Raw genomic sequence first — 18,158 nt, 5'->3', positions numbered from 1 at the left:
ACTACAGTCAGTTGGCCCTCTGTATCGACAGGTTTTGTGTCTATGGATTTAACCAACGAAGGATCACAAACAGTATTTCAATCCACAGTTGGAAATTTGAGGTTGCAGAGAGCTGACTGTATGCATTGTTCTATGCCATTTTATGTAAAGGATTTGAGCATCTGTGGGTTTTGGTATTCGTGGGCATCCTGGAACACATCCTTCATGGATACTTGAAGGACGACTGTACTTCAGAATTGCCTAGTGGACTTTTAAAAAAGGCAGATTCCCTCGCACCAAACCGGGACCTTTGAAATCAGGATATCTGGCAGTAGGTCCCAAGAATCTTCATTTTGTCAAGATATCCAGATGAGTCTGATGCCCTCTAAAGTTCAAGAAGCTGTAATATAAAGATTTCTTGCCAAAAAATACACATGGACATAGAAATAGAAAATAGTTGTCTAACATGTTTTGATATGATCATATGGTTTTTTCTTTAATACATTACTATCAATATGATGAAATACATTTAATTTTTTTTGGGGGGAGGGTGGCAGGATATTTGTTCCATTGATTTTTGAGAGACTAGGAGGGGAGAAGGAGAGACAGGCAGAGGGACCTCGATTAGTTACCTTCCCACACTCTCCCAGGCTGGGGTCAGGAATTGTACCTGCAACCCAGGTACATGCCCTTGACCAGAAATTGAACCCATGGCCCTTCAGTGTACGGGCCAACGCTCTAAACACTAAGCTATACCAGCCGGGGCACATTAATAGTTTTTTGATGTTAAACTGCAACTGCATTCAGTCTTGATTTTAGTATTTTTTTATATTTAGTTTGCTAATATACATTTTTAAGATTGGCACCTGTGTTCATGAGTAAGACCGGCTTATAATTATTTTCCTCATGCTATCCTTGCCTGGTTTTTCTTATACTAACCTCATGAAATGATTTTAGAAGCATGTCTTTCTGTAAACTCTGGAAGAGTTAAAATAAGATTGGGATAATATTGAATATTGCATATGCATTAGAGCTCCCCTAAGACTACTGTTTTTTGTCTTGTTTTATATGGTTTGGGGCATGCAGGGTTTGGGATGAATATAAATTTTTAACTGCTAGTTCAATTTCGTTAATAATAAGTCTATTCAGGTTTTCATTTATTCTTAAGCTAATTTTAAGTTATATTTTGGTAAATTATATTTTGTTGCTTTGATAAATCTGAGTTGACATTCTCATTGTTAATATTGGTGGAGTTTTCATGCCTTTGTTCTTAAGCAGATTTGCTAACAATTTTTCTATTTTCAATATTTTGAAGACCAACTTTTGTGTTTTGTAGATCCTATTACCTTTGTTTTTCATTTCAAGTTATCCTCTTAGCTATGTCATTCCCTAGATTTTTGAAGTTTATACTGTTGTTCTTTTTCTAACTTCTTGATTTAGACATATGACTCATCCATTTTTCATCTTTATTCTTTTGTAACATGAGTGTTTAAGGTCATAAATTTCTCTTAGAAATGTACTTAGCTTTGATTTGGTTCTAATTTCACCTGTGTCTTTATCCCACAAGTTATTTAAAGTGTGTTTTTAAATTTCTAAATGTGGATAGGATCTGTCACTGATTTCTAACTTTAGTTACACTGTAATCAAAGAACATTTGTTTGACATCTATTTTCTGACATTTGTTGAAACTTGTTTTGTAGCCTGATATTGAGTCAATTTTCAAAAAAATTCTATGCATGGTTGGGAAGGAAGTCTGATCTTTCAGTTACTGAGATATAATTGAGGATTTATAATTTCCAATTCTTATGATATTGTCCATTTTTTCCATATATTTTTTGGATGCATTCAGATTAATAGTACTTATATTAATGTTCAATTTACCAGGATCATATATTTTTAAAGCAGCCAGATGGTGTGTAGATTTTCACATAATCTACCTGTTTTCCATCCAACATAGTACTCCAGCCTCTTCTATACTCTGTATCGTCACTTCAAAGCCCCACTGTTTCACTGTCTCCAGAAAACATATTTTCCTGGGGATATGGGAAGGCCCGTTACCTGAGAATGGTGGTGGTGCATTGAGAACTTAGAGTCCTTATGAAAATCTGAATAAGTTCTCTTTGCTTTCTTGTCACCATCCTTCACTCCTACCTTCCATGCTCCACAGTAGTACCAATCCCTGAGCCTGTCCAGGCTTCTGTGGAGCGCATGAACTTGTTTTTCATTGATATCCCATACCTCATCCCTACCTGGTTAAATCTGAAGTTTTTCTGATCAGTTAAGTCATTTACCATTTCTCTATTTGCTTTCAACCTTTATATTTTATTGTTCAGATATACAGCTGGTTTCATCAAAGATAAAGTTGCTGTTTCTCTTTCCAAGTTCTCCTTGTTGTTTTGGAGGTGATGGTGCTGGGGTGGGGTGTGGGGGAGTGTGTGGAATGGCAATATCTTTATTCCGCATCTTATAACAGGAGTCCTGTCAATACAGAAGATCATTATGAGTTAAATCAGGATTCATTACATGGAAGTTGGTTAAAAGGACGTCTTTTGTACTTTTATTCTCCAAATAGACCACGAACATGCTTTTGTATAGTACCATCAAATAAAAAACAAATCTAAGTAAGCAGAGACTTTATTCAAAAGAATTATTGCAAGTACAGAAGAAGAGAGACTACTGCATTAGGGGGAGCAGGCCAATTTAAGATCTGGAAGTCTCAAAGGAGCTTTCTCTCACAGAGAAAAGGGAACAAGGCTAGAGACAAGCAGGTATAGGGAAATGGGATGGACAGGTGGAGGTGGCTCCATCAGACAGTGGATCAACAAATGTTCACCATGAGGTCAGTTGATGCTCAGGAGGAGCTGTATTTCGTCTCAGGCTGAGGATGGGTAAAAGTTAAGCTTCTCTCTTTCTTCCAGGCCCCTTAACTAACACCTAGTCAAGGTGACAGGTGACAGGTATTTTGTCCAAGTTGTTCAATGGAGACAGAGTTCAGCTAATTATTTATGAGACAAAGAATGGGAGTCTGAAGAACTATGTATGGGCTTATAGATAACCAAGGGTGAAATCCATGAGTCTTTCTTAAGTCATTATAGGGAGGGTGGTTCCTTGCAGTAAGCCATTTCTAGAACACAGAGGGTCAGTGTAACCTTCATCGTGTTCCAGGATCACCAGGCTCAGGTAAACATCAACATTGTCATTCTCTCTCCTCTCTTCTATCCCTGATCCTACCCACCTTGTGTGGGAGCCTCTGGATGATGCCTCTTACTCCACTTGCCTGCACCTTTGCCAGGCCACCTACTAATCGTTCAGTATTGTGCCCAGGCAACACCTCTCCCAGGAAGATGCCCCAAACTACCTCCCAAAAATGTAATACAACAGTCCTCGTGTGTCTTCTCTTTCTAAACGAAGGGTGTGATGTCTGCTTAGTCCTTGAGAGCAGAGCTGGGACCTGCCCACTGTTGTCCTCAGCCTGTAGCTCAATGGCTGAGTCTCAGTAGGAGCCCTGTGAGCAGTGAAGGGATGTGGAGTTATTACCATAGCTTTGTCTTTTGGAAATCAGCCTGTTCTTACAATCCCCAAATCCTCCCGATTGTTCAAAGGTTGATGATCCAGTTGCTCCATCATCCAGCCTTCCATTTTGAGGATCCCTCACTGGGCTTCACCATCAGGCGGCAAGTGATGTAGAAGAAAATAATGTGCTGATTTCCATTTCAGCTTCTTAGCTGCTTTGGAAAAATGCTTTCAGCAAAGAGGTTGAAAATAACTTTTTAAAAAATTGAGTCGTTTTCTTGCTTTTGTATTATTTTCAGTACTGATCTATAAATCCACAAAAGCTGATTCTAGTGCTAAATTGTTGAAAGGGTATTTTTTCTGATTTTCAGGGTAAGAAGAAAATATGAGTAAATTTGAGAAAGATTTTCCTAGGAAAATGTAAGCTTTTATACTCAGAAAGGCACATTGGCAGAATTATAACTTAAGGGGTACTTGGAAATCATGTAGTTTAACTACTTTATTTGCAATTAAGAAAAGTAAGGCTCTGAAATGTGACATATCAAAATTTAGATAGGATATTTTTAAAAATGGCTTCTTTCTGGTCCTAAGTTGGGAATTTTTTTCACTAAACCAAAGATGTTTTGTTTGATTTCTTTGGAAAATATGTAGTAGAGTTCTTGAACCAGCTTCTGAAAAGGAAATGCATAACAGAATCTGAAGTGTTTTTCATTGAGCATTAAACCTCAGAAAAGAGCCAGAATTTTAAAATGTAAATGCACCATCACACTGTTGTTAAAACACCAAATGGAATACTTCTGAATTAGCAAATATCATGGAGAAGTCATCAATGTTAAAATCATAAATCATCAAAAGAGGGTGGAGGGAAATCTCTAGTACTTTATCGGATGTAGCTCAGGGACTCTTGCCTTCAAATATACCAGGTGATGTACCAGGTGCTTTATGATTATTTCTATCCATTCTGCAAAGCTAAAGGCCAAAAATGTTAACTTGATTCTCAGGTACAGAAATATATTTAAGCTAGCAAAATATAGTGAAATGTTACTTCTCTAATCTAATAAATTTTCTGCACAGCTGCTAAATCTTAGCACCTCTGGCACAGGAATCAGGAACCTTTCCTTAGTATTTATAAGCCTCAGGTGTTCACCTAGAGGCAGGAATTAAGGAAGTATTCAAATGGAAAAGGTGGTGGTACGTAGGTGCTACAGAAAGATTCAGGCTGTCAAAGGCAATGGCCGCACAGCTCTACATTCCTCTTCCCGTTAACCCAGACTCCCTAGTCCCCATATCACCTCCGAGTCACCCTGGCCTGATAATGCTGAGAGTCCCCAGCCCTCATTCAGCATACCATTAGCTACCACATGACCTAGGTAGAACAGTGATTATCCTAAAAAGGGGAAAAGCAGCTCCTGGCCACCCAGACCTGACTAACACTAACAGCTAGACTTGGTGTTCTCCTGGTGAATATAAACCATTTCACAGAACACCAACTTCCTTCGGAGAAGATCACTCTGTGCCCATCATGAAACAAGATTAAAAAAAAACAAAAAAAACCAAAAAAACCCACAAGACCACAGCAATCATGACTAAACACAGACCGAAAAAGAATACTGTCCAAACCAGAAGCATGACTGAACATCCCTTTTAGCTGGTATAAGTGACTATGACTTCTTTATCAATTACAGCTTTAGGCCCACATTATTTCCCCCACTTTCTAGATAAAATTATTAAGCTAGCCAATGATAGAATTACCCCTCTTTTGAATAGCATTCAATCCAGAAAAAAAAATCCCACTTCCTTAATCCCTTCACAAAATCACCTAACATGAACCCAAATCCCATAGGTTCTTTCTAATACCCTTGTACTGAGATTGCCCCTTGTTGCACTGATCCAATAAGCCAAACTTTTCTTGACTACCCTTATGTTCTGAGTCTCTGACTGATAGGCTTCACCCACCTTTCCAAATTGATGAATGTACCAATTAACAGCTTAGGGAAATGTTAAGAGTCTTTCCCTTTTCCAATATGTATGCTTTGTTTTGATCAATGAGACTGGCTAATTATTACAATCAGTCTCAAAGAGGACTTGAGAAAAAACTTGGGCACCAAAACTAAGCTTTTCCAGGGTTCCCATCTTTGCCTCATGTTGTAGAAATAATGTTTTCTGATGACTATTAATTGCTATATTAAAATTTATAAGCAATGCTTTCTTTTAGACTGATTTAATTTTATTCCAATATGAGGCCTTCACTCATTTTTTATTATTTTAATCCCTGATCAGTTGTTTTCATTTTTCATGGCAAAACAAGAAATTTAATTGCCTAAATTTCTGAGGCCTTTTGCTGGATTTATTGGGGCTGTGCTCTAGGGGAGTGATAACTTACACAATGCTCCTGGGCTTGGAAAGAGACAAAAGGCTAGGTAAAATTGGCCCCAGGAATTTAATAGCCTACCAAATGCCTTTGGTTTATAGGAGACCATATTCTCTGGCCAAGTTTTCCTTCCAGCAGCCCACTGATAATTTGAAATGTTGACAAGTCATAAGAAGTAGAGCAAGGACAAATAAGACAGTGAGAAATAAATATTTCTTTAACTGTGTAGCTGAAGTGACCACTACAGTCATTAGAAAAAGATGTAGTACTGTGACCTGAGGAGCAGCATGTTCTAAGATCGAACTTAAATGTAATTAAAATTCAAAATTAAGTACTTGTGAGTTGAGAAGTGGGGTGAGTGGACAAAATTTTCTATTTCTTGGTAAGAGGAACTAGAATTAGGAACCTAGAAATGCTCTGGAGCGGTTGTGGAGAGAACAGATGTTTAAGGAAAGAGATAAATGTGTGGTTTCATTTATTCCATCTACAAAGTATTTAGTTCCTATAATGTGCCATGCACGGTTCCAAGAACCGGGGTACAGTGATGAGGGGGTAAAACAATTCCAGTTTCTACTCTCATGGAGATAATGGGGAAAACAAATATTAATGTGACAATATTTATATGTATTAATTCAAGTCTAACAGGTCTATGAAAAATGTGCTATTCATAACCCCATTTTATAAATGAGGAAACTGAGAACTAAAGTTGCCCAAAGTCATAGAGCTAATAAGTGGCAGAGCTGGGATTCAAACTCGGCCTGTCTGGTTCTAGAATTCATGTTCTTACTCACAGCAGTCCAATAATACCACCACCACAATATTAATCACATTATCAAATACTAATTATCCAAGAAGTTTAATTATCGTCTTCATTTTACAGATGGAGACAGTGAGGCCCAGAGAGGTTAAGGAATTTCCCCTACATCACACAGATGTGTTTGGGGGAACCTAAATTTAATCCTAGGGATTCAGGCTTCAGAGTCCAGGGAATTAACCTCTACATCAGAGTGGCTTCAAACCCAGCTCTGTGCCTTTGTGCTAGAACACAGTGCAGCATGGTTCATACTCGTGGTTTATTTATTGCTTCCCCACCATCCTTAAAGCCATCTATAGGTTTTAATCTCTGAACAAGGGGATTTTCACTGTACTCTTCATCTTAATTAGAAACATACAAACTATAACTTTTTCTTTACTGCTTCCAGCTTTTCTTTTTTTATGCTTTCCAAAAACAATAACAGATAGCTAATATTTGTTTAGCTTTCACTGTGTGGCAGACTCTCTGCTATGTGTTTTACTTTGACTATTCCAGTTAACCCTACAGAAAATCCTGGTAGGTAGGTTTTTAAATGATCTTCCCAGGACAGATGAGGAAACTGAGGCTCAGAAACCTTAAAACCTGCCCCAAAGTCACACAGTCAATGCTGCCAGAGCTAGCATTCATTCCAGCTCATGGTCGTTGGATTCCAAAATCCATACTCTTGATCTTTACACTGAACTGCCCCCATAGACCTGACTATATGTGACAGGTAATCATAAGAGCAACCACCTGGTTCCAAGGCCAGAAGGTTCCGCAAAGGAGCGTCCTTTCCTTGGATTCAGATGGTTGTTTGCAACAGAGACCTGCAATTGTGGCAAACAGCCTTAGACCATCCAGACAAGGTTGGTGATACTTTGTTGCCATCATAATCCAGGGTCACCCAGCTCTGCAGTTCAGATACCATTTATCTCTTCATCTAGATGTGATCAGGCCATATGAAAATGACTGATGGTAACCTGCCCACAGTGGGCTGATGGGAACTTTTAAATATCTGCATATTAATTTATAGGGCAAATAACTCCTGACAGGAGAGACCAGGGTATGAGACCCAGCAACTAGAACCCCTCAAACCCTAAGTCAGGAAGTTGAAAGTTGTTTGGTTTTCTGGGATATTCTCTGAAGATCTTGATACTTACCCAGTCAGTAAATTATGAGCACCTGAGTTAGGCAAACCATGTGTCACCATTTCATAGCTGATCATCCACAGAAGAGAGACTTGACCTTCATAAACCTGAGTCTTCTCATTCATAAATCTATAATTAACTCCTGTCTTATGGTGTTACTGAAAAGATTAGAAATATGTTAAGGCGGGTGGCACTTTACCAATCTCACATGATTATTACTGTCCCCTGTACCAAGATATATGTATGTGCCTGCCACCCAGGCTGAAATATGAATGTTACTTATCCAAGCAGCCTTTGCCCGAAATATTACTGGAGAAAAGGTGATAGTTCATTTTCATTTACTTTCCTCATACCACAAAATCCAATTCCCGATTTTGCAAATTCTTTTTTGTTGGTTTCCTTTAGACCAACCGCTTTCTGAGGATAGGTTAGTTTCGCAGGAGGCCTTCTCCAGGCCTTGCTGTAGGGTAGGTTCCTTCCATGGAACTTGCATAGGGGGAAGCTATTCTGTGGGATGAGGGTTCTTGTTTTAGCATGGACTCCAAAAAATAACACTCACAGACTCACCTCCAGAGTGGTTATTTATATTATTTTAGCTTCCCATGGCTCTCTATCCTATGAATACGGCACTGTTTCCTCATCTCCACTGGCGTTAAGGGGTGACAACAAACCTTAATTTTAGAAAGATGTCTGTAGAATAAAATGATGGTTGCCAGATGGGAGGGGGAGTAGGGTGAAAAGGCAAAAGGATTGAGAAGTACAAATTGTCAGCTACGAAAAACAGTCGCAGGGATATAAAGTACAGCATAGGAAATATAGTCAATAATATTGTAATAACTATGTATGGTGTTGCATGGGTACTAGGCTTATCGGGGTGATCACTTCATAAGTTATATAAATGCCTAATCACTATGTTGTACACCTGAAACTAATATCATATTGAATGTCAACTGTAATAAAAAAGTTTTTAATTAGTGATATAAGAAGAAAAACCAACAGAATCAGAAAAAAAAAATCTGGCAAGTCCCAAAGATAATTAAAAGATTACAAAATCTAACATATAAAGAAGAGTAAAAGATACCAACATGTTTTATTTCATAAAGGCAAGAAGAGAGCCATTGCTCACCGAAGAATGGAACAAGAGAAAAATGAAACCGTGCTGCCATGTAAGAGATTAAGACAAATGTCTGCTGTCCTGTTAAAGGTGGATCTGAATCAAATTAGTATGTTATCAACTCTCCTCTTTTGGAGATTAAAAGATGTGTTTTAATTGCATCTACTGGGGACAGTTTGATTGAGACCTAGATGTGTCCTTGCCCAAGGGCTGACAGATGGATCAAATGATCTCTCAGCATCCCTTCCAGCCTCACACTTCTGTTTTCCTGGGATTGTTGGACTAGAATGTTAGCTGAGTCAGATTTGCCCTTGCAAGTTAGTGGAGGAGTCAGCTGCTTGAAAGAAAACAGGTAGACTCTTTGTCCTCAAAACAAATGCCTCTCTACTCTGTTTCAGATTAAATTATACCGCTAAAGGTATATTTTCCCTTGAGTCACAAAGTATTTTTAGTCTTCCAGAGTTCCTAACTGAATGCGGACACTGATACTTAAACTCAACCTCATCTGATAAAAACTTAGCAACAAACCAAGACTGGAAATGCAGGAAGAGGGAGTCCCAAAGCAGACAGACGTGACTGCACAAGCTGCACCTAACTGAATGCAGTTTGAGGCTTTTGCAGAAGGTCGCGCTCTCCTCCCTCCCAGCTGAATTCAGTCAGTCATTCTTTTTTTAAAAATTAAATTTATTGGGGTAACATTAATCAATAACATAAGTTTCAGGTGTACAATTTTATAGTACATCATCTGTACATTGCATTGGGTGTCACCAGCATATATTTGACCCCCTTTGCTCTTTACCCGTCCTCCACCCACCTTGCCCTCTGGTAACTACTGTACTGTCTTCTGTATCTGAGTTTATTTGTTCATTCCTTGCTTTTTGTTTTATATCCCTCATAGGAGTGACATCATACGGTTCTTGTCCTTTCCACCTGGCTTATTTCACTTCGCATGATGCTCTCAAGATCCATCCATGTCGTCATAAAATGCAATATTTCATTCTTTTTATGGCTGAGTAGTATTCCATCGCATACATGGACCAGGCCTTCTTTATCCAATCGTCCACCAAAGGACACTTAGGTTGTTTCCATCTTGGCTATTGCAAATGATGCTGCAGTGAACACAGGGGTACCTGTATCTTTACGAATAAGTTTTTTCAAGTTTTTCTAAGTTGATACCCAGGAGAGGGATTGCTGGGTCATGTGGTAATCTATTCTTAACTTTTTGAGGAACCTCCATGGTAGCTGTAACAATTTCCATTTTCACAGGCAGTGTACGGGGTTCCCTTTTCTCCACAGCCTCCCCAACCCTTGCTGTCTTACTGATAACCATTCTAACAGATGTGAGGCGGTCTTTTATTGCAGTTTTGATTGGCATTTCCCTTATAGCTAGTGAGGTTGAAGATCTTTTCATATATCTGTTGGCCATTTGTATGTCATCTTGGGAAACATGTCTGCTCAGGTCATCTGCCCATTTCTAAACTGAATTGTTCTGTTGTATGAGTTCTTTATATTTTTTGGATATTAGCCTCTTCTTGGAGGTATCTTTTGCAAATATACAGTCATTCTTTCAGTAACTGTGGAGCTCTTACCGGTATAGAGCACTAGACAAAACAGTAGGGACGCTACAGCAAGCCAAACAGACATGGCTCCTGCTTTCCTGCAAAACATTGAACATGTGGTAAACATATAGTGAGTTACCAAGTGGGATCTACATGTGTGAAACAGATAACAACTGAGTTGCTAATATGCACAAAGCACCGTTCTAGGCACTTGGAGAGGAGTGGGAACCAAATGGACAAATCCTTTGTCCTCATGCAGCTTACATTCTGGTAAGAGGCAGTCATGCAATGAAAGCACAGATGGTCTAAGAACTATGACAAGGAGACCTACCCAACCTGACAAGCCCTCCCTGAGAAAGAGATGTTTCTATTGACGTGTGAAGACCTGGTAGGAATTGGTGAAAGGCATGTGTTGGGGAAGGAGGAGGGGCCTGGAGAATGCTCCATTTAAAGTTACCAAACATTGTCAAACTACCACAGTTTGCTTGTATAGTAATTTCTATATTTTTCTCATTATTATTCAAACTGTGATCTCATTTTTATCTTGTAGCTTTAATGTATTAGTCTTTATTTTAAGTTATGATCAAATTTTATATGGATATAATTTGGAGAACAAATTCAAAATCAAATAGGCGTTTTACCCTAATGATGCAACCATTGAGTCTAATTCCCAAATGTGTTTGATGTTACTGAATGCAGACAAGATAACATGTTTCACACTGTGACATGGATCTTTCCCACCTACATGTATATGAATTATAGGTTGGTTCCTGCACTATAGGTGGACCTGTGGCAGCCCAGCAGTATCTCCTACGTCTCAGAGGGAACAGTTACTGATGTCCATATTCCCCAAAATGGTTCTCAAGCCTTGTTAGCCTTCTTACAGGAAGCCAGCATCCCATACACGTAAGCATTTTTTTCATTGCTTAGTTCATCTATACTAAGTTGAACTGGATGATAGCTGTCTTCAGGTTATTTACTGATTGCCAATGACAACGTTTCAGGTACTGTTTATCGAACTGGGAAAACCAACATGAATATAACAGTTATATTTACATTTGAGTTTATTAATGTAATGGGGGAGGAGAGAGGAACCACACTGACATTATCTCACCATCACCATTAAGTGATCAATATAAACACAGGCAGCTTTTTTTTCTGTGGGAGGAAAGGAAAGCAGCCCAGCAATGCCTAGAAGGTGCGTGGGAAGACAGGGACAGAGGAAGCTTTGCCAAACAGAACAGCTCCTGCAGAAAGGATGAGACTCAGGACCTTGCAAGCAGAGGGGACAATGCAAGCAAAGGGAAGATGCAGCATCGTGTGTTTGCAGGAAACTGATGTAGTTCAGTGTTATTAATATACAAAGTAGAAAGACTAGGGTGGGGACCAATAAAAGTAGTTACTGCAGAGAATAGAGATTGTAGCCCTAATACAGAGTTCAGAGTTCATTGGACAGGACCACAGAAAAGTCGATCACAGGGAAGTTGAAGTTCCTAGTGAGATACTAGCTCAAGTATTTATCCATGGGGTCTAATATGGATTTATCCATGGGGAAAGGAGGAGAGTCTGGGAGGAATGATGGGACAAAGTGGAAGAATCAAGGCAGGGATGGATATCTTTATACTTAAAACAGGTGTAGTGTGACTGAGGACAACACACAAAGGAAGGATGTCTTGACATAGTATTGGCTATTGGATGTTAAGAGTTCTGGGGAAGAGCATTTATGGCTGATGGCACGATTCAGGGAGTAGCCATGGGGGAGGTGAGTGGGCTAACTCACCAGACAATCATCATAGCACTCTGGAATCTCCTTGACTAATGGCAGGAAGGTATTTGTTTGCACCAGGGAGGGATGTCACTGTCATGTTCCACCTTTGGTCAGTCCTTCACCATTAACCCCCAGAGCCATAAGCCCGTCCCAGGCATCATTACAGATCTTTGTGCTTGTTTTGGCAGTACCAAAACTTGCTAAAAAAAATTGGGGTAATGCTTGTCAATACCAGAATCCTAGGATTCCAAACAAAAGGTAAGTCACTCAGTCCAGCCTCATTAATTCACTACACTGCCAGAAAAATAACCACAGCCTTATTAAAGTGCTGATTTGCCTTTTCAGTAAGATATTTTATCTGTGCTTCTACAACAGGATAGTCACAGCTGTGCACAAAGCTATTGTTCATATTGAACACATTTTAGTCATTGTTGTAACTGATTCTCTGAATGCCTGGCAGGAAAGAGCTTGGTAATTATATCTATAGGTGCTCAGTAACAACTCACATGCTTCATTAATTATTATTCAGTAGAAAAGAATATAGCAGTTATTTTAACAAGTCTCTATTTCCTGCCATTAAATATAGGTCATGTGGAACTAACATAGAATAAAATATCACACTGTATGTACAGAGAATAGAGTGTAAAAAAAAAAAATGACTGTTTTAAGCCAGTTGTCTCATGGAGAGCAATCATTTAGAATTATTCCTTTGTTGGTCACAAGATAATAACACATAAGAGTCCATTAAATTCCACAGGACAAGTAGGTAGAGATCATTTTAATTGACTTATTAGTGTAGCCTCAGGTATTTTCAAAAGGTTATCATTTGCTCTGTACAACTATACATAAAGTATAACTATGGTCACCTTTAAAGCAGAGATAATGTGACCCCATGTGTCTGGCTCCTAGGTAATCAATTCCTCTTAATGATACGACAGATGACTCATTTTATAAATTAAACACCTATAAAAATTGGTCATGGAAGTTCAAATTCAGAGTCCCCTCTTCTACCCTGGAAGTTTGGAGGAGGTGGTTTTGTACTAAGTGATGACATCATTTGGAAAGTTCATAGGAGTGCATACAATTGGGGTAGGAATAATCAGCCCTAAAGATCCAACAAAATACAACAATTACAAAAACCATTTTGGGGCTTTATTTCATGGACTTCTCATCAATCCACTAGGTTCCAATCAACTACTTGATGAGGAAAATGGGCTAGACCTGCCACATCACAATTATTTTAATTTTCAGGTTGATCTCTCAGGCCTGTATTAAAGTACAGTCCAAGCTATTGGACTGTATTAGTTTGCTAGGGCTGCTGTAACAAAGTGCCACAGACTAGCTGGCTTAAAAAACAGAAGTGTATCACCTCATGATTCTGGAGGCTAGAAGTCTGAAATCCAGGTGTTGTCAGGGTTGGTCCCTTCGGAGAGCTGTGAGGGAAGGGTCTGCCCCAGGCCTCTTTCTTTGATTTGAGGCCTGGGACAGATCCCTCGTCTTCCTTTGTCCCTTCCTTTCATCTTCCCTCTACATGTATCTGTCTTTGTGTCCTAATTCTCACCTCCTTTTTCCAATGTCTGTTCTGCCAGGAGCTGCCAAACATCTTTCAGCATCAGAATTTCAAAATGTTCTGGTGATGCATGTGAGGAACTGCTATTATCTTGAGTGGAAACAGCTTACCTGCACTTGTTTAATAAGTTTAGAAAGTCAGTCTGCATTGGGAATACTGCAAAACCAATACACTACAGCTCCATTTTGGAAACATTCTGAAAATTTTTATACCCTTGAGAACTTTTCTGTGTAGATCACTGGCGTTGGCAAATCTATTTACAATTTTTCCCTAGTTTCCTGAAATAAAGAAAAGTAGCCAGGAGAAATGGAGACATGGTACTAGGCAGGGAAACCTATCTAAAAATTGCCTACAGTAACTGGGAAGTGTACACAGTTTATAACCAAGCACCTAAGCCCTAATTAAACTTGCGTCTTTTTTGACCATCCCATGTTCTCTCACAACACAGGAAGTTTGGACATGGATATAAAGGTTAATTTGGCTCTTAAGACCTACACTGGCAACATTTTAAGGTCTTTTTAATCCATACAAGCCTATTTTCATCTATAACTTCTTTCCTTGAGGAAAGAAAGGAAGCACTAATACAGATTGTGTTCAGACTGACACCTAATGCTCTGCTCACATTTTGAGCCACTGCAAGTAGCTACCAAGCAAGTTTACCAACTTTGTGTCACCTTACCTTATCTTAATATCTGTTTCCATTTTTAAAGTCAAAAATTGAAATAACAGTAAGCCAATGATAAATTCCTAAATATTTGTTCAAGGTGGTAAAATAGTAAATGAGTGAGCGCATCACAAGGACTATCCTACACCCAGCATGACTCTAAATTAATCTACTTCCTCCTGCACCAAAAAGCATTTGTTCAGGTAATTCAAGATAATTCTTTATGAAGTGGCTTAGATAGAGCAACCTTGAAAGTCATTTAATAGCACTTAAACAACAGTTCTTTTGGAAGATAAACTATGAAAGCAAAGTTTTTTAGCTATCTGCCAGACCCAGAAAAATCATTGAGGGGCTCTTCTACATCTTTAAGTAGTCCATATGAACACATTACTTCATGGCTAGTCACCTCTAGCTAGAGGACATGGGTGAATATTAGGGACACAAGCCTATATCCAGACCAGATGGCTCATCAACACTAATGACTACAGCTGAGCTGGTTCCACCCACTGCAGTGACCCTGGAATCCCCCACCTTGGCCTCAGCCTTCACTTTCCAAATGCATCCACTTTGACTAGCTGAGCTTGTCTTCTCTTGGCATTCTTCAGACTGGCAGGCAGTGAAATTCGCTTTTTCCCCACTCTGTGTATTTCTTCAGTTTCTTCCTTTCCCTTTCCTCCCTGAGTCTTGGCTCAGGTGTGCTGGGTGATGACATGAGACAGTCCCTCAGTGATGAAAGGGATAGGAACAGATAGAAACAGCAGGAGAGGGGGGTGTGGTGATAGAGTGGAAGAGCTCGTCTTGTTTCAGTTCTCATGTCACACTGGACTTGGAGTCGAAAGACTTGAGTTTGGGTTCACATTCTAAGTTCAAATTCTGGTTCTGCACTCACTAGCAGCGTGACACCGGCAAGTTCTTTGCCCTTTTGAGGTTCAGGTTCCCAACTTGTAAAATGGAGATAATAATACAATTGTATTTACACACACAATTATTCAGTTCTTGCAGATTCTCAATCAGTGGTAGTTATTATTATTATGGAGCATCTGCTTAAAACTTTACATTTTATACTTATTACACCATTTAATAGTTTTTATGTCCTAAAAAAGAACATTTCCCAACATTTGGTATTCTTAGAAATGTCTATCTTTGTTGCCTTCTTTACATAGATGCATGATTTTCTTTTGATATTACCTGATTTTTTATAATGTCTCCCTTTAATTTTCATTGTGTCTATCATTTCAAATCCAGGATCCTCATAGAAGATCTTCAGAAAGCACTGGAAAAGGGAAGCAGTTTGCAAACCCAGAGAAATAGAAGATCCCTCTCTGAATATAATTATGAAGTTTATCACTCCTTAGAAGAAGTATGTAATCAAAGGAACTTCTATGGCTCTTTTGAAAATTCATTTTTGTCAGATCTAAGGATTGGGAAGGAGGCACTAAGACAGAGACAGGGGCTATATGTAGACTATGTATAGCTCTTTATATTGCCTGGACACCTCAGGTTGGTCCTTCTTTCCATTAGGCCTTTAACTAACTGCTATATAAGAAGTAGCAAAATCATTTGAATTCATCTGCTTTACCCTCCCTCCCCGCCCCCCCATGCCTACAGAGGACAATGGGAAGTGCATTGGAAGAGTGAAGTAATGTTGTTATAATTATGGTTATAAAGACCTCAACTTACAAGCCTGATACACTTATTGATGGAATGTAGAGCTAGCCAGACATTGAGACCAATGATTTGGTTGAAGGGTAGAGTGAACTTTTATTCTTACTCCACACCCTCTGCAAATCTGAGACTTCCCAAAAGACAAGCTTCAGGTGTGGCACCTCAGGGTTTTTTAACATGCTGTTTATTCTACCTGAAAACCACAGGAACCTCATTCCCACTGCCATATCCTTTACTGTTCACCTGGACAACACAACTAATCATTTTTCAAGTCTCAGCTTAAGCAGGAAGACAGCTGTCTCTCCTCTCCCAGACTGGATCAGAACTCCACTCCCCACCCTCAGCACATTGCATGCACCATAGCACATGGATGTGTGATTATTTGATCAATGGCTTTCTCTCTAACAAGATGCAAGTTCCATGAGAGCAGGCCATTTCTTGTTTACTAGTGTATCCCTAGTGGCAAGCAAATAGAGATCTCCAGATAGATAGTTGAGGACAGAATAAACGAATGCATACCTGTATTTTCCATGCTTCCTCTGAATTGGATAAAGAAATGCCAGACAGAGAATTCATGAGATCCCGTCATATTCTTAAGTTTTGGTTCTCTTGATAATGACTTTCCTTTCAAAATTATTTCTACATATTTTATGTTACAACAAGAAAAAGTTTTTAGGTAACTTAGCACAAAGAAGTGCTTTGAACATGAACTAGGAAAAAGTCAAATTTTTAAAATATATCTATAGATTTGTACATATAAACACATATGCACATAGACTCATTAGACTAAGAACAGATAGATTTTGGAAAGTATATTTTTTCTATTTTTTCAGCACAGACTCTTTCACATCATGTAACAGTGGGACACTTTTGTGTGACTTCCTTGCTCCTCATAGAGCTTTCAAGTCAGAAATGTCACCCGTCTTTCTAAGTGCCTTATTCATCCATCTCAAATATAAGTGTATGTGAGAGGATCGATGCAAATGCATCACTATCACTGGGGAATTCATTCAGACTATGCCCTCCTATGTGTGGCTCAATAGAATACCTTTAAATGCAAAAATAATGTCTGTTTCTCAGCATCTTCTGTTCACTAGCAAATTACAATATACTGGACTTTAATTAATACTTCCAAGTAATTTGGATGGCTTTCTTGAAGCCAGTTTCTCTTTTTTCCTCTTAAATACTTGGGGGGAAATGAAAATAAATTTTGATTTTCAAAAGGAACCCAGAACACACTAATTTTCTGTAAAACTCTGCCATCAAGATATTAATGATAAATGGTAGTAAAAGGTATGCTTTAAAGAGGGAACACTACTGTTGAGAATTGGGTTTTGTTCAATTTTATATTCCATGTGTGCTCTTTGAGCTCTGAGACCTATTGTTGTCTTGTTACCCTTTGTTCTCTAAAAGCTCTGTAATTACAGGAGTCTGACATGGTCTTTATTTATTTGCTTTTAGATTCAAAATTGGATGCATCATCTGAACACTACTCATTCAGGCCTCATTCACATGTTCTCTATTGGAAAATCATATGAGGGAAGATCTCTCTTCGTTTTAAAGGTAAAATCAAGAAATTGTTAACTAAAATATTTATTAAACATTTGTTCTAACTTTGACCTATGGCAAAAAGAAATGAAATGGTCTGTCATAGTGTCTAATATTTAACATTATCTGATAATTTAAGATAAAATTTTCCCTTAGTCATTGAATATGTTAGTATTCTCTGGAATACTCAGAGTTATTAATGCACCTAAAAAATAATGGCCTTCAAAATAATTTATGAGTTGGTGCTACTTGAGATAAACCAATGTAAAACTACATAAATGTGTAAGAAGGTGTGAGTCATTCCCAGCCCTTGACTCTGTACACTCTTCTAGGCACTGGCCTACAGCTCTCTCTCTTCTCAGCTGAACACTCAAAGACATCACTCTCTACTTTCTTGCCTCCTATTCAGACCCTGACTCACTGGCCTTTGCGCCCCCGCCACTCCTCTAAACCTTCTCTCGCCATG

General features: G+C 38.8%; 1 protein-coding gene across 1 annotated transcript in view; it reads left to right on the top strand.

Annotated features, from left to right (window-relative positions):
* CPA6 (carboxypeptidase A6) overlaps positions 1-18,158 on the top strand; it is a 202,264-nt gene that overhangs the window by 124,975 nt on the left and 59,131 nt on the right. Inside the window, exons 3-5 of the mRNA XM_081116484.1 lie at positions 11,259-11,383; positions 15,725-15,839; positions 17,606-17,707. Of these exons, the coding sequence (XP_080972610.1) occupies positions 11,259-11,383; positions 15,725-15,839; positions 17,606-17,707 (342 nt within the window). The remainder of the gene's footprint in view (positions 1-11,258; positions 11,384-15,724; positions 15,840-17,605; positions 17,708-18,158) is intronic.

This window comes from Miniopterus schreibersii (assembly GCF_964146895.1).
Source record: "Miniopterus schreibersii genome assembly, chromosome: 17".
Classification (NCBI taxonomy): Eukaryota; Metazoa; Chordata; class Mammalia; order Chiroptera; family Miniopteridae; genus Miniopterus; species Miniopterus schreibersii.
The sequence above is the reverse complement of the archived record's forward strand: the minus strand, read 5'-3'. Positions and strand labels throughout refer to the sequence as shown.